This window comes from Rhinopithecus roxellana, chromosome 13, assembly GCF_007565055.1.
Source record: "Rhinopithecus roxellana isolate Shanxi Qingling chromosome 13, ASM756505v1, whole genome shotgun sequence".
In the NCBI taxonomy this organism is placed as follows: domain Eukaryota; kingdom Metazoa; phylum Chordata; class Mammalia; order Primates; family Cercopithecidae; genus Rhinopithecus; species Rhinopithecus roxellana.
This window is the reverse complement of record NC_044561.1, coordinates 37,217,273-37,240,657: the sequence shown is the minus strand read 5'-3', so window position 1 is coordinate 37,240,657 and position 23,385 is coordinate 37,217,273. Positions and strand designations below refer to the sequence as shown.

The 23,385-nt window shown below is 36.5% G+C and overlaps 1 protein-coding gene across 1 annotated transcript in view; it reads left to right on the top strand.

The window, feature by feature from the left end:
• Positions 1–8,830: 8,830 nt before the first annotated feature.
• Positions 8,831–23,385, top strand: part of LOC104660128 (putative uncharacterized protein ENSP00000383407) — a 38,158-nt gene continuing 23,603 nt past the window's right edge. Inside the window, exons 1-6 of the mRNA XM_030915315.1 lie at positions 8,831–8,842; positions 9,135–9,202; positions 9,296–9,336; positions 12,449–12,486; positions 14,760–14,846; positions 22,170–22,246. Coding sequence (XP_030771175.1) covers positions 9,179–9,202; positions 9,296–9,336; positions 12,449–12,486; positions 14,760–14,846; positions 22,170–22,246 — 267 coding nt within the window. The 5' untranslated portion in view covers positions 8,831–8,842; positions 9,135–9,178. The remainder of the gene's footprint in view (positions 8,843–9,134; positions 9,203–9,295; positions 9,337–12,448; positions 12,487–14,759; positions 14,847–22,169; positions 22,247–23,385) is intronic.

The window sequence follows — 23,385 nt, the reverse complement described above, 5'->3', positions numbered from 1 at the left end:
CTTAACCCACAGAAACTCTGAGATAATAAATGTGTATTTTTTTAAGCCATTAAATGTGGGAGTAATTTGTTGCACAACAATAAATAACTGATACAGGAACTAAAATTAATGTGACAAGATATTGATCACGGTTATTTGCAGATAAACAAATGAATGCTAGTTAATTTAAGCAGAAAAGGGGGGAATATACTACAGGTTATAGAAAGCCCAGAATTATTGGGAACTGAAAACACATACTCTAAGCTTGCAGGAATTACTCCGAGAAGGCACACTATAAACCAGCCACCAAAGATTGCTGCTGCTTCTATCACAGTCAGGAAGTGGCCAAATCCAGAAGCTACTACCACAATGGCTGGTTCCAGAACCACACTCTCTCCACTGAAGTCTGTGACCTTAAAAATAGATACACACACCTTGCTGTTTCCCTATGTTAGGTTTTATATCAGTGTCTTAAGTTAGAGTCTGTGATACATGTGACCTAAACAACATACCTTATTCTAGTAGCAAGAGAAGTTAGAAAATGTGTTTCTTTCCTTCCTTCCTTTCCTTTTTTCCTTCTTTCCTTCCTTCTTTCCTTCCTTCCTTCCTTTTTTCTTCTACTTCTCTTTTCTCTTCTCTTCCTCTTCTTATTCTTTCTTCTACACATTGATTTTCAGATCAATGAAAGACAGATGTCCACTTCAGCAAGAAAATATATATTCAAAATATCTCAAGAGTAACACAAGTAACTGTGATTAAATTCTGATTTATAAGTATCAAGCCTAACTTCTATAAGAATCCCCAGAGGGAATTCCTAAAAATAATGCAATACAGTAATTAGAAGCACAAAATTTGGGGAAGGAAGTCAAAAAACATTATAAAAATCCCATCTTGGGTGGGGCACAGTGGCTCTTGCCTGCAATCCCAGCACCTTGGGAGGTGGAGGTGGGCAGATCACAAAGTCAGGAGTTTGAGACCAGTCTGGCCAATATGGTGAAACCCTGTCTCTATTAAAAATACAAAAAAATTAGCCGGGTGTGGGGGTGGGCACCTGTAATCCCAGCTACTTGGGAGGCTGAGGCAGGAGAATGACGTGAACCTGGGAAGCAGAGCTTGAAGTGAGCCAAGATCCTGCCACTGCACTCCAGCCTGGGGTGACAGAACAAGACTCTGTTTCAAAGAAAAAAAAAAATCCCATCTTGGACAAGTTCCTTAAACTCTTTAAGCCCTTGTTTCTTCTCCTATAAAATGAGAAAACTATTTGTGACTTAATTATCAGGTGAGAATAAAAAGTGACAATGTATTTTATACTATTAGCTGGAAGACTGGGACAAAGTAAATAATCAATAATCGGTGTTAACTCTAAGTACATAACTGTGGTTCGTAGTTTAATGGTACAAGTCCCATGAAGAACGTGAGATTTAAGGTCAGCTTAAAAAGGAAGAACTAGAGTTAAAAATGACGAAAGAGAGGTGTTTAAGATGTCATCACTGCACAGTGTCCCAGAACCTTTCAAAAACGGTCTTAAAAAACCACTTAGAGTCTAGTGTCTTATAATTGGGTAAATGGACACATTGAAATGTGACATGTCATCTTAGAATAGGTGAGTAATGGAGAAGTCAAAGTAGGTGACTCCCAAGTTGGTATTCTAACCACTTAACTGCATTTCTTACTTGACTTAAACTATTAAAATTGAGAGTTTTTTGTTCTGTCTTATATTATCATCAGCATTGACATAGCTATTAATAATATAGACACTAAAGGAAGAAAATGAGATTAACAATGGCATCCATCAGCTAGGTCTTCATCAAACTATGAACAAGAGGAGTCAATGTCAAAACAGTGCACGTAATCCTTTTCTTGACTTTGAGATTGTATAATGACTCATAGCAAGCCAATATGTAAAACATAGATTACGTTGACTAAAAAGGCTGCACTTTTCCTTCATTTTTATTGTTTCCTGTTATATCTATGATTACATACAGCTGTTCTTCTGCCACCAGTTCATACATGAACACCTTTTGGTAATTTTAATTGGTTTCCTCCCGTAAATAGAGACTTATGTTAAAATAAAATGAAATCAATAGATTAAAGTTAATTGTGCTCTGTTCTTTTTTTTATTTCCTAGGCTTACGGGAGAACTACTAATTGAATCTGATGAAAGCCATGGTTATCTCTTTAATCATTTAAAAAAAAGCTGTAAAGCAGAAAAGCCCGTTCTTACTTTAATTTTCTCTTAAAAGCATTTGTCATCACTACTGACATTGGACTGAACTACTATAGATCAGGAACCATGGATTGTTTCTACAGAAAGGGATTTTAAAGTTCTTGTTCATCAGCCTTCGTTTTATACATGGACACCTGATTGAGCTCTGAGAGGGTTCCTGGGTCTTGTCCAGTTTAGTAGCAGCCCTGGGAGAGCAAGCCAGGTTCTGGGGTACCAGTTCAGTGCTTTTCCGTTGCAAAGATGGAATTTGACATTTTTACCCATCGGATTTCCTATCACATTTTTGTGCAAGTTTGTTTGTCTTGCTCTTGTTTCATTCGTGGCTATGAAGATTAAAGAAGATAATAAGTGGCGGGAAGCATGGCACTTAGTAAACATTAGTTGTTCTTTCCCTTTCTAAAACCTCGTGTAAATATAATTTTATAAATCACATTTAAGGATACTTAAAAGAGCTCTGTTTTAAGACATCTGTAAGGGAATCTTTTTGAAAAGGAGGAATCTTTTATAATGCAAATAGCCATCCCCTAGGTAACCTGTTTTGCCATCCTGGATATTTATAGTGCTCTGAGAAGAGTTTGTTGCTTTAGGATTGATAAAACGTTCTCTTCGCACACTAGTAGACAAATGGCAAAGTTCGTGCAATTTACCAGCTCTCTTCCTGATGGATTATGGCCCCTGTGCATTCTCCAGGCACTATAAGCTACAGGACCTGCCCTGAGATGAGAGGCTGTGTGTGGATGCTGTACACCACCCTCTTAGAGAAACCAGAATTCATTAGCTGTATGAGGTTGTTACTTGAAGACAGGAGCTGAACAGGCTGGCAAGAAAGCCTTACTTTTCCCATCAGAAAGAGCTGATTGTTGCTTTTCCTTCTTCATTTTATTCTCACAGGAGGATAAAATCTTTTTTCCCTGAGAACTGTAACATTATTACAGTAATATGCTTGGGTGGCAGGCTGGGGGGGGCTCTAATGCACAGACTGCCACCTAAATTCATTGGTTCCTGAAGTGCCCGCTTTTAATTAAATGTGCTGTCATAAATTGCTGGGCATTCTCTGATGATGATGATGATGGCAGCTACAAAATGATTAATATGTTTAAAACACATCAGTGTGCTGTCTACACACTTGTCTTCAAATAGTACTAAATCATTAGTATTAGTGCTTGAAGAAGGGTGTTCTTTCTGAGATGTTTATTTAGTAGTGACATGTGGTATTACATTTCCCTGCATTTTTGTAGCTAATCTCCCTTCTGGCCAAGAGTGCTTCTTTGTGAAATTTCTGACCTAGATGATAGGTAGATTTTGTATCTATGCCGTCAAGCATAGAAGTCGTATCATGTAGTAGTGAAGACACCACGCACAAAACCCTAGTTTTATCACTTACTAGTTGTGTGAGCTTAGGCAAGAATATTGACTGCTCTGTGTCTCTGTTTACCTATCTATAAATTGAGGTTAATTGTAATAGTATCAATCCTACAGATTGCTGTGAGGATTAAATTAATTACTACACATAAAGCATTTAGAACTATGCTTCATACTGTATGTATTCCACTGTTATTATTCTGCAAATATGTAAAATCAAGAAATCACAAAAGGGATAGGATTTTATCCTTGTTGTTCTTAGTAACTTGCTTTTTAACTGACTGGACTCTGATATTTACCAACATTCCCCTTCGCCATAGTGATCTCATAACTTGGGAGACTTCTCCTTCATTGGATTTTTTCCATACATTTGCAATCAGGTATGGGGGAAGGCAGCAGGACTTCTTCACATTTGTGATCATTTGTTACTGGTCACATAAATCTTCTTGTTTTGAGAATACAGTTGATAGTTCAATATGTATTTTTTCATCTTTCTGATTGCCTTAGATACACTGAAAAATTAGTCTATTAACTTTGAAGTTTCATAATCATCCTCTTTGCCATATGTCTATTGGAATTTTAATAATGAACTGTCATGTCTTCTTTGAACATCTGCAGGAACTTTGTTCAAACATAGGAAGCCAAGAAATGTCCAGAGACATAGTTATTCAGTTTGCGTGTGGCATTCTTGGAATCACTGTATTTTAATATTAATATAACCATTTTAATTATGCAAGTGAACAATCTTCATTTTTGCAAGAGAATGAATTAAACAAAATAGAAATTTAATTAGCTTATTTTAATAGGAATTTATATGTGTTTTACATATTTACATATGTGTTTGTACCCATGTTCAATTCACTTCATAGAATTCAAAATCAGAATTCTATGTAATTATTGATGAACAATTTATCTAATGAGAAATATCATCTATATGTATCTCCAATGTGTTTGACATCATGTAAGGATTTTATATAAATTAACTCATTTAATCTTCAAAGCTAAAAAAATGGAATTTAACAGGATTCTGAGATCAACAGTCATTGGTGATAGATAATTGAGAGAAAGACTACTTGCAATTCTTTTTTGCATCTAAAACAATGAGGGGCACATGAAATGCTACCTTAAAATATGACACATTGGCATACTGAATGTATTAGACCATGTTCACACTGCTATAAAGAAATACCCAGAACTGGGCAATCTGTAGAGAGGAAAGAGGTTTAATGGACTCTTAGTCAAACCGCTGTGAGGGAGGCCTCAGGAAACTTATAATCATGACAGAAGGGGAAGCAGGCAGAAAGTATCTTCTTCACATGGTGGCAGGAGAGAGAAATGCTTGTGCAGGAGGAACTGTTAACCACTTATGAAATTATCACATCTCGTGAGAACTCACTGAGCATCACGAGAACAGCATAGTGAAAACCACCCCCATGACCCAGTTCCCTCCCTCTAAGTTCCTCCCTCAACACCTGGGGATTACAATTCAAGATTAGATTTGGGTGGGGACACAAAGCCTAACCCTATCACTGAGTATCTTAAAGTCAAGGAAATGAAGAAAACAGCAGAAGCAGGAAGATATCTCTGACCTTCTCTTGCCCCTTCTCTCCTAAAGTGGACCGTAGAAACTGAAATTTCTATTGCCCCTTTCTCCCCTGAAACAGGCCATAGAATTATAATTCCCCCTCTCTCCTTCTACCCTGAATCAGGCCATAAAATCTAAGAAGATCACGTCTCTGAATTACCCTCCCCTTCTCCTCCTCTGAAGGCTCTCTAATGACAGGTATTCTGCCCTATACTCAGAGAAAAGGGATGTCACACAGAGAGACCAAGAAGAAGCTGAACAAATAGGCCTTGCTAAATTCCCTCCAATTTATTACTATCAGATCATACCTTTTGTCCTCCAGTCATATTTCTGCATGGCAATTCAAAAAAAATACACTTTTCTCTGAGTTTTAGAGTCTTCATTTCTGAAGGTTTATGCCACAGAAAACTTTTATTAAATAACTGTATATTATTTTCTCCTGCTAATCTCTCTTTTGTTACAGGAATATCAGCCATGAACTTTGTGATAGGTGAGGAAAGAAATCTTTTCTCCCCTACAACAGTGTCTGGTACATAGTAGATGTTCAATAAGTGTTTGTTGAATAAAATATGAATGTAGAAATAAATGACTTCTACAATTCTAAAAGAAAATGTATTAGAAATTTTTTAAATCCACCAGTATTTAATTAAGGTAAAGCACAATATGCTTGATCCTAAATGAGTCCATTTATCATTTTGAGCCTCAAGTTTTTCATTTTCAAATCAAAGTTTTCATCAGCTCTACAGTCTTAAAAATTCACCATGGGATTTGCATCATCAATTACTGCCAGTCAGTTTTCTCTAGTGCAGAATCACCTTTCACATTTCTGTTAGCTAGGCAACAACTCCTGACATATTCACATTTTTCCTTTTGACTTTGTAATTTGAAAGTGAGGTTTAAAAACCAATAAAGCAAGAAACAGGCACATATTAGGCTCAATCCCAAAGGATAGTCATCTGTAACCTCTGCATGAGAATAGAAATATATTTGATATCTACAATTTATCTGTTCTTTTAAGGTACATCTTCTCTTTCTATTTTTTAAAACTTTGACCTAATTTTATACATGGAGGTGCTTTTTTCTTAGAGCCTTCTCTCATTTACCTTAAAAATAACACAGCTTGGAAATGTTTCTTAGTTTCTATTGGTTGATTTGTAATAATTTTTCTACATTTCACTTTTTAATTTCAAACAATTGCTAGGGAGAAAAATAAAATTAAGCCACACATTCCCTAGTGAATGAAAGGTAAGACAAATGATTACTGCCTAACTTACGGGATACTGAAGTGAAGGCTAACAGGAGTAAGTTTGATCTGGTATTCATGGCAAATGTCAAATTAATGGACTAGACATTTATTTCACTGAAATAACTGTCTGAAGCGGTATCTTCCTTTTGGAATTCAGAGTAGAACACACACACACACACACACACACACACACACACACACACACACACACAGCTGTGGTTCTAAAAATAAAACTGCATGTAGTCTTTCTTTGACTTGCCCCTCTAGGAATAAAGTACCCAGGGTATGAACTCCAATGTACGTGACAGTCTGCTTATGTAAGCAGCAGTCAGAATTGAAAGCCATTTACATTTTCCACAGCTGCTTTGAGTCTGGTATAAGCAGTACTAAAAATTGCTTAACCAGTTCAATAGTAATCTACAACTAGGCAACACCGAGGGAATAGACCTATTATTCTAATTAAGTAGATGTTGGCCTGTTTAAGTAATCCCTCTTCCTCATATAATCACACTCCAGACCCACATTTAATGTGCTTGACTCTCCCTACCTTGTAGGAAGCAGGTTGCCTAAGGAGAACTACACTAACTCTTTCATCTTAATAAAGATTAAAAAGAAGTTACTGCTCAATTTTTTGCCCAAAATATTCATTACAAGAAAGTCTTTTAACAAAATTTCCCAAACCTAAACAGATTCATCATGAGGAAAAATTGGATGACCCCCATTCCAGTAAAACCAGAACAAAGTGGATAGTCCCTAGAGAATATTGTGACAACATGTATAGTAAAAGCAACCAATCTCTATTTGTGGTCTTAGGAAATTCTTTTAATCTCAGACCAGATGTCTCCAAACTTCAAACCAGAAGCTAATTATGTTCCTCTCACCACAATCAGCTGTTACAAGTGTTTAAGCTTTGTATAGGTCCCGTAGCTAATTATATTAACAAAAGCTTCACTCAGGTGATACAGGAGACTGTGTTTGCGTAATACTTCTTCTTTCCAGATTCAAACTTCTCTTGCTCAATTGCATATACATTTTGTGAGTCATCTGGAATTAACCTCTTTGATAGCAGTGGCAGAGGAATGCTGATATAAGAAGTTGATTCCAAAATACTGTGACTTGAATAATTAAAAATGAAAAAGTATCAAATGTTTCCCATATTCCTTATTGCAAATCTTGTCTATTCTCACAAAAGGTACACTCTGTTCTGAAGAGGGCAACATTCATAATCCCAAGAGATTTATCTAAACCCATATGACAAACTAATGAGACTCAGGATGATGGATTTTGACTATTAAGACATATTTGGTCCCGATTGCATAGACTGTGGAGCATGGAACTTGCTTGTTCTTTCCTAGTAAGTTCCAAATATATATAACAGAAAAGCACTACTACAAAGATGGGTGGCCATCCTCTTTCCTCTCGATTGTCACAAAGCTTGTTAAATGTGTGTGGCTACTGATTGCGGGGCAAGGAACACAATTAGCTTCTAATCTGAGGTTTGGAGAGAGCTGGCCCAATACCTAAACAATTTCAGAAAAAGACCTTGAATAGCGATTGTGTACTTCTAGGGCACAGGATGACAAAGCATAGAGAATGGAAGGAGTAGTCCATCTGACCATTAACTCCTCAAAGGCCTGTTGATATCCTAACTCACATTAGGGCGTAATTCATGACTCCCACATCCTTACCTACAACCCCCATCTGCCACCTCTTCCCTACAAGCAATGTCCTGTGAGTTATGCACAAGTATTTCAAACTTGGTAATGTGTGCTCCTTAAGTTCAGGGACTGACTGTTTCAGCACGTGGGGTTTTAGTAACGCTCTGCTCAACCGCTAGGAAAATAAGATATCCAAACTGTCCTCTGCAGTTAAAACTCTTGATACAAACAAAATAAAGATTAGATAAATGGCCCCTTCAATCACTATCTTGGGGAAAGGTTATCTTAGATTTCACTGTGCTCAGGCTGGTACTATTAACACTGGAATAATCAAATCGAACTTCCTTTTTCCGGTTTACATTCACCATTCCTCTGAGCCTTAGCATTTGTGTTTTTTCCCCTCAGAAGTGGAATATCGGTTGCAATTTTCTTTAGTATGTAAATTCCTGCCATGCCAAACAAATGAACCTCTCCAGAACAGAATTGGTCACCTTTCATGCAGATATTCAGTAAATGTTTTTTAAATGGAGGAGTAGATGAATAAAAAAGAGATAATCTGAAGGGCTTTTAAAGGTGCCTAGGGCAGTTTAAGCTCTTTCAAGGATGGTGAAAAATGTGATAAATTCTTTCCCCAAAGTGTAAGGGATTTTACACAACTGTCACTCGGTCTGAAGAAAAAGGTCAGATGAATCACAGATACATTTCAACACCCTCAGGGTATTGTGATAGGCTACTTTCCATCTTTCTCAACTGAAGGCACTCTATGATACAACTAACACACTGTGGTATGTATCTCTCTCCTTGGTTTTGGTGGATTGATGGAGGGACAGAAGGTTTAGATAATGAGGATTTAATTGGGTGTTTTAATTTAAAAGACCTGTTGTTGTTTTTTTAAACTGGCAAGGGCTTTTTTAAACTGGCAATAGCTTAAAATAAGGTACAAGCCCTAGTTAATAAAGGAAACATCCTATCTTTCTCAAAGTTACAAAGACAAAATGAAAAAAAGTTAAAATTTGAGCCAAACTTCTGTGACACATTACTAAAATGCAACGAGGAACATATCAGTCTTTTTACTAGGGAAGAGGCAAAATGAACTGCATTTGGATTCTACTAGAAAATGAATGAATTCTCTTTCGGATCTCTTGGTACAGTTTCGTCTTATATTATATTATTTATTTTATTTTATTTTATTTTATTTTATTTTATTTTATTTTATTTTATTTTATTTTATTTTACAGGGGATTTCTAATTTGGAGAATGCAAAACCAAAAAAGAGAAAGTAAGTCAAATTTACTTTGTAAACTTCATGTTCCCTTAGTTCTGTAATGTTGAATGTGAATTTTTAGTGGACTTCGTGCCAAAGTACTTTTTTTTTTTTTTTTTTTTTTTTTTTTTTTTTTTTTTTTTTTTTTTTTGCAGCTGTCAAGTACAAATCTAGATGTGGATTGCTTTGCTACCATTTCTCTGTTTATGCTGATGCATGGGAAAGCTATGTTGTGACATTTCAGTAGACAGGGATGTGAAAATTAAATTTTCAGAAGAAACGTGTCTGAACCAGGCCTAGATTAAAGTGGGAGCATACATAAAAACATATTTCTATCAGTGACCTGTGAATCTTCCGAAGTATTTTTCTAATCCACATAAAAATGTGTTTGCAAAGAGTCTCAGGTTATTTAGGTCAGTCTGGCTTTACGTTCAGCACATCCAGCTGCCAGAGGACATGACATACACATGTTGCATAAGGTAATGGGATTTTCATTGATAAGCAGGAATACACAGGGGCAGGAAGCCGGTTTATGGGGAAACTTTCAGATTGCTTGCCGAGGGGCTTCCTTGCACCCTGGATTGGTCTGAAGCCAAATTGTGAATTATGTGACGTTCTCTCTGGGTGTCCTTTTTCTCAAAAGTTCTTACTCTATTCTCACCCGGGCACTCTGTGCTTCTTCATATTCTTTCCTTTTCCCCCCCCCCCCCCGCTCAAAGCTTTCTCCTAGTTAAAAATATAAAACACGTCCATAGTAAGTAGGTAATTGGGTGATTAACAGCTTAAGGACCTGTCAGGGTGGCGTAGTTGTATTTTAGCTACAATTAACTATTTAAACCACAACACTGGCATTTTAAGCATGAGGTGGAGTAAAGAAGGGGCTTTGGCAGGACCTTTCTCAGTCTTATCGCCATGTATGTGAGGCTGTTTATTCTGACCATGAATAAGAAATTCACTAATTCCAAGGCACGTACTTAAACAAAATAGTAGCTGTTGGCTTATGATTGATGATTCCACAGAATATAGGCTACCAAAACACAGATGACAGGAGGAATTAATTAAAGGGAAAGTGTCTGATGCTGACCAATTTACAATTTTTCTAACATAAACCAGATCAGTTAAGGTGGGCCTCAGATTCCAAGCAATTAAAATAAAATTGAAGTCTCCATTGAGTTCCTTAGTTTTGTTTTTTTTTTTTTGTTTGTTTTTTTTTTGCCCACCACTCTCCTGATGGAAATGATGTCTCATGTTGTTATACACCTACCTCACTTTACAGTATCATAAACAGATTTATTTGTTTGGAATTCTTGCTACATACCAAGAGATGTCCTAAGCATTTTGCATTAAAAAATTAAAAACAAACAAAAGATTAAGAAAAAGGAAACCTTATATATGCATGTTTTTGCTTACAATTTTGGACTTAAAAAGGGTAACCTTCGTTTTAATTTAATGACGGTCAAGAATATGTATCTGTGCTGCCTAAGTGAGCACATGACTATCAAGTATATGAATAGTGGAAAACTCTTAAGCTGTAACAGTGAGTGATGAGATGTGTGTGTGTTTACCCTCACCCATGAACTGATCAGCACAGTCCAGTCAGCATAATCCTATCCTCTGTTTCTGTTTCAAAACATTTTATTATGGAAATTTTCAATCATACATAGAGGAAGAGTTAATGATAAACTCCTATCACCAAACTTAAACAAGGATCAACCTATAGTCAATTTTATTAGTACCCATTCTACTCCCCCAACTGCATCCCCACTGTTTATGTATTAATAAAGCAGGTGCCAGACACATAATTTCATGCTTCAGTGTATATTATTAAAAAAATAAGAATTATTTTTTGAAAAGCATAATCACAATACCATTACTGCACTAGAACAAAACAAGACAAATGACATTATATTGCCAAATATACAGTCAATATTAAACTATTTCTGACAGACTCGAATGCTTTTTCAGAGTTGGTTTGTTTAAATCAGGATCCAAAAAGCTCAGCTGGATTCAGTTCATGTCTCTTCATTTGTGTCTTTTCATTTATTCGTTGAAGAAACTGGAGTCTGTGTCCTGAAGAATTTCCCAGATTTTTGAATTTTGCTGATTGAATCCTTGTATTTTTTAAGCATGTTTTTCTCTACTCTACGTTTCCTGTAAACTTTTAGTTAAATCTCAAAGTGTGATAAGATTCAAATATATATAAAGTATGAAAAGGTCCAAATATATATATTTATATGTATATTTAAAAGTTGGTCTTGAGTGACTGCATACTTTCTCTTTTGTTGTATTGTAAGCTATATGTCTAGTCTTGCTGTTATTTACCTACCTCACTTTACAATATTATAAATAGCTTATTTGTTTGGAATGCTTGCTATGTGCCAAGAGATGTCCTAACCATTTTGCATTAAAAAATTAAAAGGAAAAAAAATTAAGAAAAAGGAAATCTTATCTATGCATGTTTTTACTCACAATTTTGAGCTTGAAAAAAGGGTAATCTCGGTTTTAATTTAATAACAATGAAGAATATCAATAGTCAAAAAACACTTAAGCTATAACAATGTCAGTTATGAGATATGTGTGTTTTCACCCACACACATGAATTGATTAGCACGATCATATTTTTATGACAGTGATATTGCTCAGTGGGTTCAGATGGTATCAGGTGGAGCCATTCGGCATAAAGTTGCCCATCAGCCTTTCAGTTAGGCTTTATTGGTAATTGGTGATTATTTTCCATATCTGTTATTTTATTAGAGATTGCATAATGGTTATATTAAATTTACATTATTCTTTCTGTATTTATTAACATAATTATTTGGAAAAGCACTTTCCCCCCATAACTATTTGGTTATCCTGAGATACTTCCATGTAAAATGACTTACCATTTTGTTCAGGTTTTATGAATATCAGTTTCTCCATATAGCATAGAAATTTATAGACTCAAATTATACTTGTATTTACTGTAATTTGCCACCTAGGGTTAGGAAGATTCAAGATCATAGGTAGACCTTAGTTAGAGGTAGAATTCATTTCTGCTCCCAAAGTGTTGCACACATTCTAATTTCTGTTTGATTAAGATGCTATTTATTAAATCTAGACTTAAATATTGTTTCTTTTATTCTTCCAGGTTATTCCGGAGATTTATGTCTGAAAATAAAATATTTGGTTAGTGATTCCCAAGGTTATAAGTGTAAATGATGTATTCTGTCTCCCCAAAAGTTCTTTTCTCCTGCTCCTGCCATAAAGCAACAAAACTGATTAATGAGAGTCAAATTGAGTTGTCTTTGAATTACACAGAAGAACATTTTTTAAAAGTGGCTTCATTCTAACTTTAAATGGCTATGACAAAGAACTCATTGATTTATTTGCAATAATTTCCTGTTATATTTAAACAGAATAATCCTCTTTGGTAGTTCATTGGCTGATTATCTTCCAGCTCTCCATGTGTAGCTTGGCTGCTGCATGGCCAAGGTGACTTGTTAGAGATCTTTTTAGATCTGTGAATCTATGAGACAATAAAAAATCAGCAGAAAGTGGTTTTATTATAAAAGTCTCTTCTACAACTTTTCACACACCAAATCTTCTCTTTAATTTTTGTGATAGCATTCATAGTAATAACACATGCAATCAGTTTGGTTTGTATTTTAATTCTAAAGTAACATTGATTTCTATTCATTACTTTTAGAAAGTTAATAGATTATCTCTCTTTTTACTTTACAGCAAATAGGGAGTCAGTAATTATAAAACATTCACAATGGTGAAACATCTGGGTTATCCAGTCAATAATTTTATTTATTTATTTATTTTTAAGACGGAGTCTTGCTCTGTTGCCAGGCTGGAGTGCAGTGGTACGATCTGGGCTCACTGCCACCTCTGCCTCCTGGGTTCAAGTGATTCTCCTGCCTCAGCCCCCAGAGTAGCTGGGACTACAGGTGCGTGTCATCACACCCAGTAGTTTTTGTATTTTTAGTAGAGATGGAGTTTCACCATGTTTGCCAGGATGGTCTCCATCTCTTGATCTCATGATCTGCCCACCACAACCTCCCAAAGTGCTGGGATTACGGGCGTGAGCCACCACACTGGGCCTCAATAATTTTTTTTAATGTAGTGTGCCAAACTTGTGGGTACCCTTTTCCCTTTCCTTCTTCCCAGCAGAGGAGTCGGGTGCTAATACCCATTTCCTTCTTTTTAAAAAACCAATTTTCTGGTAGGATCTGAAAAGCTCATTCTGACTAAGGTGATACCCCACAATGGGTACAACTTTGAAGGATATCTGCATTTTAATCAGGTTTCCATTCTCCCAGCAGTAACATCTACAGGTGCTGGATCCTATCACAGTCCTGCAGTCACTCACTGTTAAATATTTTGCATATCAGCCCTGATTTGAAGAGCGCATAGTCTTAAATAAAAGGAAGTAAAGCAAAATTTTCTTTTTCATCTAGATCCATTCTCAGTCTATTCAGCATGTACATACAATACAACCAATATTTCTATCCTAACACGATTCTTGATGATCAACTGCCTTTTCTACGATCAAAACATATGAGCAAATAGTGACTTTGGAAACAACACAGCATGCTGAGTTTGTCTTCACCTTCACACTACGCATTAGGTGGCATTATTTAACATTTGTTTTATCCATGTATGATAGAACATGTAGAATGATTTATCTGAAGTAAGTAATTTAGAAGGGACTCCAATTTTCCATTTGGTGCAATTCATTTCTTCACATGTCCAGACCCTGCTTTAGATGTTGGGAGGACAAAGTTGAGCAAATCATTGACCTTCCATTCAAGGATCTTAGAGTTTCTTGAAACCATCACAGCTCAATGTTCTTTCTACACAATTAGTTTGTTAGAAATGATGTGGAATCTTGAGGGTAAGGATACTTTAACCTTTTAAGGATGCATAAAAACAATTGATTATGACCCTGTTTCTACAAAAAAAAAAAAAAAAAAAAAAATGTGCCTATCATGGTGGCACATGCCTATAGTTTCAGCTACTTGGGAAATTGAGGCAGGAGGATAGCTATGGCCCAGGAATTTGAGGCCGCAATGAGCTATGATCACACCACTGTACTCCAACCTGGGCAACAGAGTACGACCCTGTCTCAAAAAAGTAATAATGATAATAATTGGTTATGAATTCAAGAAAACTACTACAAAGAATAATGCAATCATAAGCTGTCAAGAGACATTAGAGCAACAGCATTCTATCATAATGGTGAGGTGCCTATGTAGTTCATGGGAACAAGTGGGTAGCCCACAGGATACCTGCAGTTGTCCATGAGGAACTAGAACTCCCTAGAACTAGAGCTCTCTTAAGATATCACTTACCAAGTTACAACCCCCGTGCTGAACTTGTTTTGATTTCAAATGTTTTATACTTACTGGACAAATGTTACTGTGAATTCTAACTAATTATCTGCTTCATTTTAGAAGGAAAAACTGTGAATGACAAAATCTGGCAGGAACACAGCAAGCATAAGAATGATTCCCACCTCAGAAGGCCCTGTCAGCTAAAAGGTAATTGCTAAATTTAGTTCAGCTGACTTTGCATTTGCCCAAAGTAGTTTAAAGAGCAGGTAAGAAAAATTTACATCTTTCACCATGAAAATAAGTGGAATATTGTGGTCTACTTAAAAAGGAAAACCAAATAAGAATAGAATATGCATTATTATAAACTATTAATATATACATGTATACATATACATATGTGTATAAACATCACATAGACACGTACAGAAAGGAAGTGGGATCTAGTTAAGTTGCCTGCTGAAGCAAATAAGCAATTGAAAAGAAAAGTGAAAGTTTTAATGTACAAAAGAATTTGAAAATATATTAAAAATTAGGCCGGGCGCGGTGGCTCAAGCCTGTAATCCCAGCACTTTGGGAGGCCGAGATGGGCAGATCACGAGGTCAGGAGATCCAGACCATCCTCGCGAACACAATGAAACCCCATCTCTACTAAAAAAATACAAAAAACTAGCTGGGAGAGGTGGCGGGCGCCTGTAGTCCCAGCTACTCGGGAGGCTGAGGCAGGAGAATGGCCTGAACCCGGGAGGCGGAGCTTGCAGAGAGCTCAGATCCGGCCACTGCACTCCAGCCTGGGCGACAGAGAGACTCCATCTCAAAAAAAAATAAAATAAAAATTAGAGCACAAAAAAACTCTAAAGATAACATCGATATGTTAATACTTATGTTTAGGTCTTCTTAAAAAATGTAAGAGAAATAACCTTGATTATGAATATATAATTAGGTCTTTTTATAATTTAAAAATTTCCAAGAGAGTAAATTAGCAGTCAGGTGTAGAATAACATATTAATAGTAAGTGATTTCATAATTAAAATTACTTAACTTTGGGAAGACAAGTAATAAAACAGAAAGTCTTAAGAGTTTACAAAGATGAAAAACAGTATCAAAAGTTGATCTGCTTGGTATTCACCCCCAACGGTTATTGGAATGAGAAAAAAATTGATTATATTAGCTATTGATGATTCAAGAGTCTAGAAATTTCACCCGGGAGTGAAGAATGGATTGGGAACCTTAGGAGCATGCCTAGTGCTCTATTCTATGGTTGCAAGACAAAGTCCTTTTTACTCTCCTTTGTCCTCTCTTTATGCAGAAGGAAGGAGTCTTTCTTGGGGCTGCAAGCTGTGTTGCCTGGGATTGGGAAAGGGGTGATGAAAGCATTCCTTTGACCATCCCTGCTGATGTCTTACTGGATCATGTGCACCTCAGTTCCACTGACTTTGAGCCTAGCACAGCACCAGGACTTGCCCAGGAATTTCAGGTCCTGTGGTCTGGACTGCCTTTCAAGTTTACTTAGGACCGTAAAGTGCTTCAGCCCACTCTGGAGGGGCTAGTCAGAATTTGGGGGCGAGTCTATATACTCCCCCTGTAGTGGATAACTAAATTTTGCCCTGTGTTGCTTTTCACTGTGAGAGACAGCACTGAGGTCAATGCAAAGTCCCACAATAACTTGGCTTTCCCTTCCCCAAGCACAAAGATTCTCTCTCAGCACCATGAGGATGCTACCAGGGATAGAGGAGGGTGGTGGAGTCAGCAATCCCAAACTGCCTTTCCTACTTTTTTAGTACCTCTTTCAAGGATATGATGTTAGAACAAGGTATTGTGATCACTCACTCGATTTTTACTTACTTACGGAGGTCCTCTCTTGTGTGAAGAGCTATTCAAGTTGGTATTCCTGTGAGAGGGATGATTACTGAGGGTTCTGTTCAGCCACCTTGCTCTACCTCCCTCTCTATTATGTTTGGATTGGACTCTGTCTTTACCACATGGATGCCAGCTATATGCATTCACACCTTCAGTCAGTTAATCAAACACTCGTCTATCAGTTTCTCTAGTCATCCACCATTCCGTTTATCTATTAATCTTTCTATAAGCACCTGTTGTATTTTAGATTATTGTATATTGATCTATGGATAAAGAAGGTATAATGGTGTTAAAGATTACTGTAGATACAAATTTTTCCATACATTTCTTCAAGTATTCTATTTCCTAAAACTGCCTTTCTCTTATATATGTTTTTTGTTTTGTTTTGTTAGTTTGGGAATAAAAGGCAGGGAATCCTATTATAGCTACACTGAAAAAGCAGCAAAGAATCCTGACCTTAGGTGAGTTACTTCTGGTTGCTTTGTCAGAGAAGGAAGAAAGCAAGCCTTTACAGAATTTTTCCCCGCTTTGATATTTCTCAGGGTCTTGAGTGACCGTGTGTGTTCAGCGAGTGCGTGTGCATGTGTGTGTGTCCAAGAACCTCAGCAGACATTTCAGTAGCAGCAGTTGAGTCACTGGACATTTCCTAGAGATTAATGCCATACTAGGAAGAGTTGATGGCCAGAGACCAAGGCTGTCTGTAACATTATAAATTGAAGGGAGAAATTCAAGGCCACACGTTGTAGGCTCTAATTTTATGGGTATAGTGGTTTCATTTGGAAGGTTCAGAGTATTTCTAAGTAATTAGTGACCTACGTATCAACCTAAAATATTTCTTTCTCATTTTAAACACTCCTTTTTAGCTGTTAATTGCATAATTACTTAGGATTAGTTTACTGTGCCTGAGGATAGACAGTCTGCGGAGTTCAGTGAGATGAAGATGGGAAAGTGCATCATTGTTGTCATCCACAGCCCACATGATTTTACTAGATACTAATGATGAAATTGTAAAGATAGCTTCAATAAAATAGAAGAAAATATATAGGGAAATAAACTGTAGGAGTGACACTAAGTCCTAAGAAATCGTATAAAATTCAAGGCCAAAAAAAGGCAATTTTCCTCAATTTCAATTTCAAAATGATATTTTGACATTAACACATTATATTAATAGCATTTCAGCCCTAATGAATATTGGGACCTGATGAAAAGATTCCACAGGCTATATTTAGCTAAGATTTGTGTCTGGTATATTAATCCATAGCTCAACAACATGACTGTACTATATAGGTTAAGGCCAAATTTGTCAGAATAAGTTGAGTTCCAGATGGATAATATTTTTAATTTATCTAGTCCATTTCCTTCTTCTAAGGAGATTTTTATCTAAGCCTACATCTGTTCTATTAAAAGAGACTACATCTGTAAAATAATGTAGAATAAATTGAGTGCTTAGGACTTTACAACTAAAAAATTGGCATAGCTTAGGTGTGAGGAGAAATTAATCTATAATTCAGGTTAACTGTTAAATTTTCAGCATTATAAATAGGAAGAATATTTGTAATATTTATTTTAGTAAGTTAAAGTCCATTTAAAAATATTTAAATTTATTTGACTTTACTTTATTAAAAAGAATTGAGAAGAACAAACTTTTGAATCTGTGAATTGGAGTTTACCTAAGATTAAGTTATGATTTAATTAAAGATAATTTCAAGAATAGGATTTTCATATTTTATACCAGAAAGTACAAAGAATAAAAATAAATCAACTTTTAAAAAATAATAAAAAGGAAATAAAACTTATTTGGAGATTCAGAAATTTTTCAATCAATCAGTGTAACTGTGACAGACTATTCTACAAGAAAAAGCTGGGGAAAAATGGTATATATTACTAAGGGAAGTGAGGGACCAGACGAAGTCAGAAAACAATGTTAGTAATAAGAGAAACATTAACTTCACCTATACTGCTGCAAACTTACTTTAAAAATAAATCTTCTTTACATGTGGCTTTGATGAGATTAATTATAAAAGGAGGAACCCAGAGGGAAAGAAGAGGTGTTCTTAAGGATTTCTACTCTAGTCCACCATTTCAATTACCATTGGTTTGAAACCTAATTTCTCTCCTGACTTCTGGTCAATATCATTATTTGTCCAGCCTCTTCAATGTAAGCTTATAAATATTTTGGCTTAATTTTTCAAGATCTTATTAATTATTTTTCTTCATTGGCCTGAGGCCAAGTAGCTTAATTTTAAGATGGCAAAAGATGGTATAAATTCACAACTATATTCACCATTCTGGTTAATTTTCAGGAAACACACATTTAATTTTAGAAAAACATGTTTCCCAAGGGCAGGTAATTTAACTTTGGCCAAACTGGACTACATGAGGAACACCAGAGGGAAATCCTACTTCACACCTCTAAATGCTCGCTGACAAGGTGGGAATAAAGTCCCTGAGGAAAGGGTACCCACTGCATGGTGTGATGCCTCATATATCCAAGGGAGGCTTTCTGAATTCAATGATGAGACCACTTAGACTTCTAGTGTTTTATTCAAATGAATCTTCGGATCCTTTAATTCTTTAGAGGAGTTCTTACTGAGATTATAGTTGCCTGTTTGAAAAGTAGTATAGTCAGAAGTATCTATGTTAGAAAACCTAAAAACTGATTAGAAACAAAAACTTTTTTTACATCCCTTTTATTCCTTTTGCTGCCTCTGTATTTGAAGGGCAGTTGTAATCTCAATTTTTTATGCTGGATGGCATATTTTTATGCACATTGACGTTGGTAATCTACGATGTAGTTCATGAATGTTCTGATAATCTATTGCAGCAAACAAACCATTCCAATAGTTAGTAGTATAACAGAACATCTTTTTAGGCTCATACATTTGCAGGTCAGTAATTCAGTTGGGGAACTGGTCTGCAATGTGATGTCTGAGGCTTCATTTGGGAAGACTTGAATGACTGGGGAGGACTTAAACATCTGGTAGCTGGAGTCTTATAGAGGCTCCTTCACTTACATGTCTGACAACTAGTCTAGGTTAGGCTCGGCTCAGCTGGGCAGCCAACTAAAGAACCTACTTGTGGCCTTTTCATGTCACTCCAGCTTCTCCCAGCCTCAGGGTTGGGTTTCAAGTGTGTGCAACATGCAAGGGAGCTTCACACATCACAGGAAGAAGTGTCTAGGAATGAACATCCCAACAGCCCAAGGTAGAAGCTGCACGGTTTCTTGTTTTGTAATTTTGTTTGTTTGTTTTTTGCTTTTTGAGACAAGGTCTGACTCTGTTGCCCAAGCTGATCTTAAACTCCCGGACTCAAGCAATCCTCTGCCTCAGCCTCCCAAGCAGCTGGGATGTAGGTGCTCCACTGCCCCCAGCTTATGCAAGGCTTCTTTAACCTAACCTTGGAAATCACAAAATATTACTTCCACTGCACTCTACTGTGGCAAGTGAGTCACTAAGATCACCCCAGAGTCAACAGGAGAAGAATTAGACTCAATATCTTGATGGAATGGGAAGGCTTGGTTGTGGCCAACTTTGGAAAATACAGCCCACATATTGTCTAATTCAACTCCCGCCTTTGCTGCTACTTAGGACCAAATAGATTCTGTCTTTATAAAGCACTTTTTGGAGGGTAATATTTGGGAATCATAAATAAATAAAAATGTATAAGACCAGACACCAAAGGTTTAAGTTTGCCTAATTTAGTCCCAACCCTTAAAGGTCCCCCATTTTCTACAGCAGGGGCTGTGAAATGGTACCTCTGTAGCTGAATTTATTCAGAAGAAAAGCTTGGTGGGGCCACATGATGTTTTAAAAATCAGGAAATTTTACATGAAAATCCATATGTTTGTATACCCTTGAAAAACACGAGGGAAAGTACCAGTCCAAGACCCAAAGTCTCGGGTGACTTCAACTGAGAGAGCTCAGAGCCACGGCTACCCTGTAGCTGGGGAGCTGGATCTTAAGCTCACTGTAGGATTCCCATTGCCTTCTTGATCGAATTAACTTCATTTAGTTATATATTTGATTCCTGTAGACATTTATATTTACAACATTGGTCTAATGGTTTATGCTCAAATTCTTCCACCTGGTACTCAGGGCCCATTACAGTTGGGCCTCAGTCCCCTATCCAGCCCTACCTCCTCTTACTCTATATCCAGAATTGCCATCTGGCCTAACCAGCCTCAATCTCTACACTTAATTAAACATGTTCCATTTATGCTGCATAATAGGCCAGGGTTCATGGCATCATTGCTAAATTTACACCTTTTCCTTTCCTTCCACCTTTTCAAACTGTATCCATTCTTCAAGCTTCCATTCTGGCCCTGTCTCTTCCACAAGTTCTCGGAGTCATAGTGATCTCTCTCCATCTTATTGTGTATGAATCACTCATTTTTCTGCCTTGTGTTGTTATGTAAGTGCATTGCACATATTCGTATCTTATTTTCTAAGCTTGATTCCAGATTCTAGAACACAGGAGGCCACTTTACTGTTCTTTTTCTATACCCAGAAGAATGGCTATAGAAGGAGTAATTCAAAATTCCTGTAAAAAGGTGACTAAAAGAGACAAGACGGGAAGGAATAAAAGAAGGGAGGCAATTTTTTTTTTTCTCAATACAGAAACTAAAAACTAAGCTGCAAAAACTCAGCAACCAGCAGCCTGACCCTGTGACATAAATTCTTGATTCAAATAACCAGATCACAAAATCAGCTCATTTTAAAATTTAGGTACTTTCTGGAATCCTGTTGTATGGTTAGTCTTATTTTAAATACTGTTATTTGTGCAAGTAACTTTGAGACTGAGCTGTGAATTTAACATATCTTTCAACTATAGCTATGATGGAGATCTGGAGAAAAATCTGTACCTATTTTTCACTGTGCATGGAAGATAGGACTTCCCTGTTCTCGCTTCCACTGCAGAATATGAGAATGAGGAATAGTAGAAAACTGAAGCAACGGTTGCAAGTAAATAGGAGTGAAAGTGAAAGGAAACGTCACTGGCCTGGTGACGAGGTGATGTTGGGTCGCACTTTCCTCATCTGTAAAATAAGAGGCTTGGATTAAGTGACCCATAAAGTCTTGTCCTCTTTTAACATACCATGTATTTCAGACTTAAATAAATGAAGCTCCCATTTGCAGGAGCTAAAAGGGAAGTGCTGCTACATTTGAAAAGGTTTCATTTAGCTGCAAGCAAATGGATGCTACATTGCAAAGCTTTTACTAAAGCATGCATAGAACAATTTCAGCATAAATAATTCACGTTGAGAAGACCTAAGCTAATGAAGCTCAAAATGCAAGGGGTGGAAAACTTAGTTTAATAGAAACAGGTGAGGTGATAACTGCATGGAGTCATAGCATTTTGAAGTTAGAAGTGGCTTTTGTAGCTAGTCCACAATCCTATTATTACCAAGAAAGGGAGTCACAGTGAATTTCTATCACTTCCTCAGGGACACAGATGGTCAGCAGCATCCCTATTTTGTTAAATTCCTATTTTATTTTGATCTGTTTCTTGTAAAAAAAAAAAAAAAAAGCATATATTTAAGGAAAAAAATATTTTTGACCTATCCAATGTAATATCTTACAGACTAAATAAAAACATGAGTGTTACATTGCACCTAAACTTCCTAAATCCTGTAATTTCTGATATTCTGTATGTAACAGTTATCTCTTTTCTTAGATCCAAATGAAGACGATTTTCTAAGTAGCAACATACATATTCATCAAGGAAAAACTCTGCAAGGAACTTCCTATCAGGTAATGTGAATAATCAGCATTTGCGTGTTTTGTGAAAATCGTCTTGTTACTCAGCTCTGTAATATATTAGACATAGTGGACAATATTTACACAGCCTTGTAGCTATTTTGTATTTAGTTATTATAGAGTTGTTTTGTAACTGATATGCTTATGTCCCTGTGAATTGAAACATAAATGAAAAAAATTCAATGATGATAAGATAATAAACTACTTTGATTTTGCAAAACATCATATTGTACAGCCTTTTGATAAGTAACTCTGGGAATAGTAAATTAATATACTGGGATGTTCTCTGTCAAGACCTATGCTAAACACTTATATAAAAACATAAACTATGAGTCCTGACCAATCCCTTTCAAAATTGCATTAATTAGCCCAGGAGTTTGGACAATTAAAAATGTCTGAATGTTTGGCCTCACTAACAATCGTAACGTAACATTAATCAATAGCCAAATACTTGCTCTTCACCCTGTAAAAAGAGAGGATATATGAGCCAACAAGGCCAATTCAGGCATCAGACTGACTTTGGTATTTTTTCTGATAGCCATGAGGTTCTCTTTAATAATTCTGATAGTTTCATTAGAAATTTAGAACTGAACTTCTTTGGTGCAGTAGATAGAAGGTACATAGCATATGAATTGTAAAGTGCTGATTTGGTGAGTAAGGGGGGCTCACATTCCTAAATCCAGCCTGATTCCTGAGGCTATTGGAGACCCTCCAATAAATTGGATGGTAGGTTGTGATTTTGATCCACTACAGTTTCTGCTGGCTGCTCGGATGCTACCAGACTGATAGGCCTATGCTACAAGACGTGGTAACACATTGCCCGAGTACTGTGTCCCAGTGGGTTCTCCCACAGTGCATGGATGAGAGCTCTGATTATCAGACAGAGTTCACTTTGAATCTTGTTTTGATTGTTAGTAGCTATATGGCATTGTGCAATTTACTTAGACTCTCTCTGCCTTGGTTTTTATCATCTGTAAAATACATCTATAAAAAATATCTCAGAACTTTCATGGGATTCAGTGAGACATGTCATTAAAACACTGTAGTTCTATGTCTGGTAGTTAAGACATACTTTTAAAAATTCATTTGTTGTCATTGTGCCTCCTCTTTTCTCCCCTTCTCCCTCACCCTCC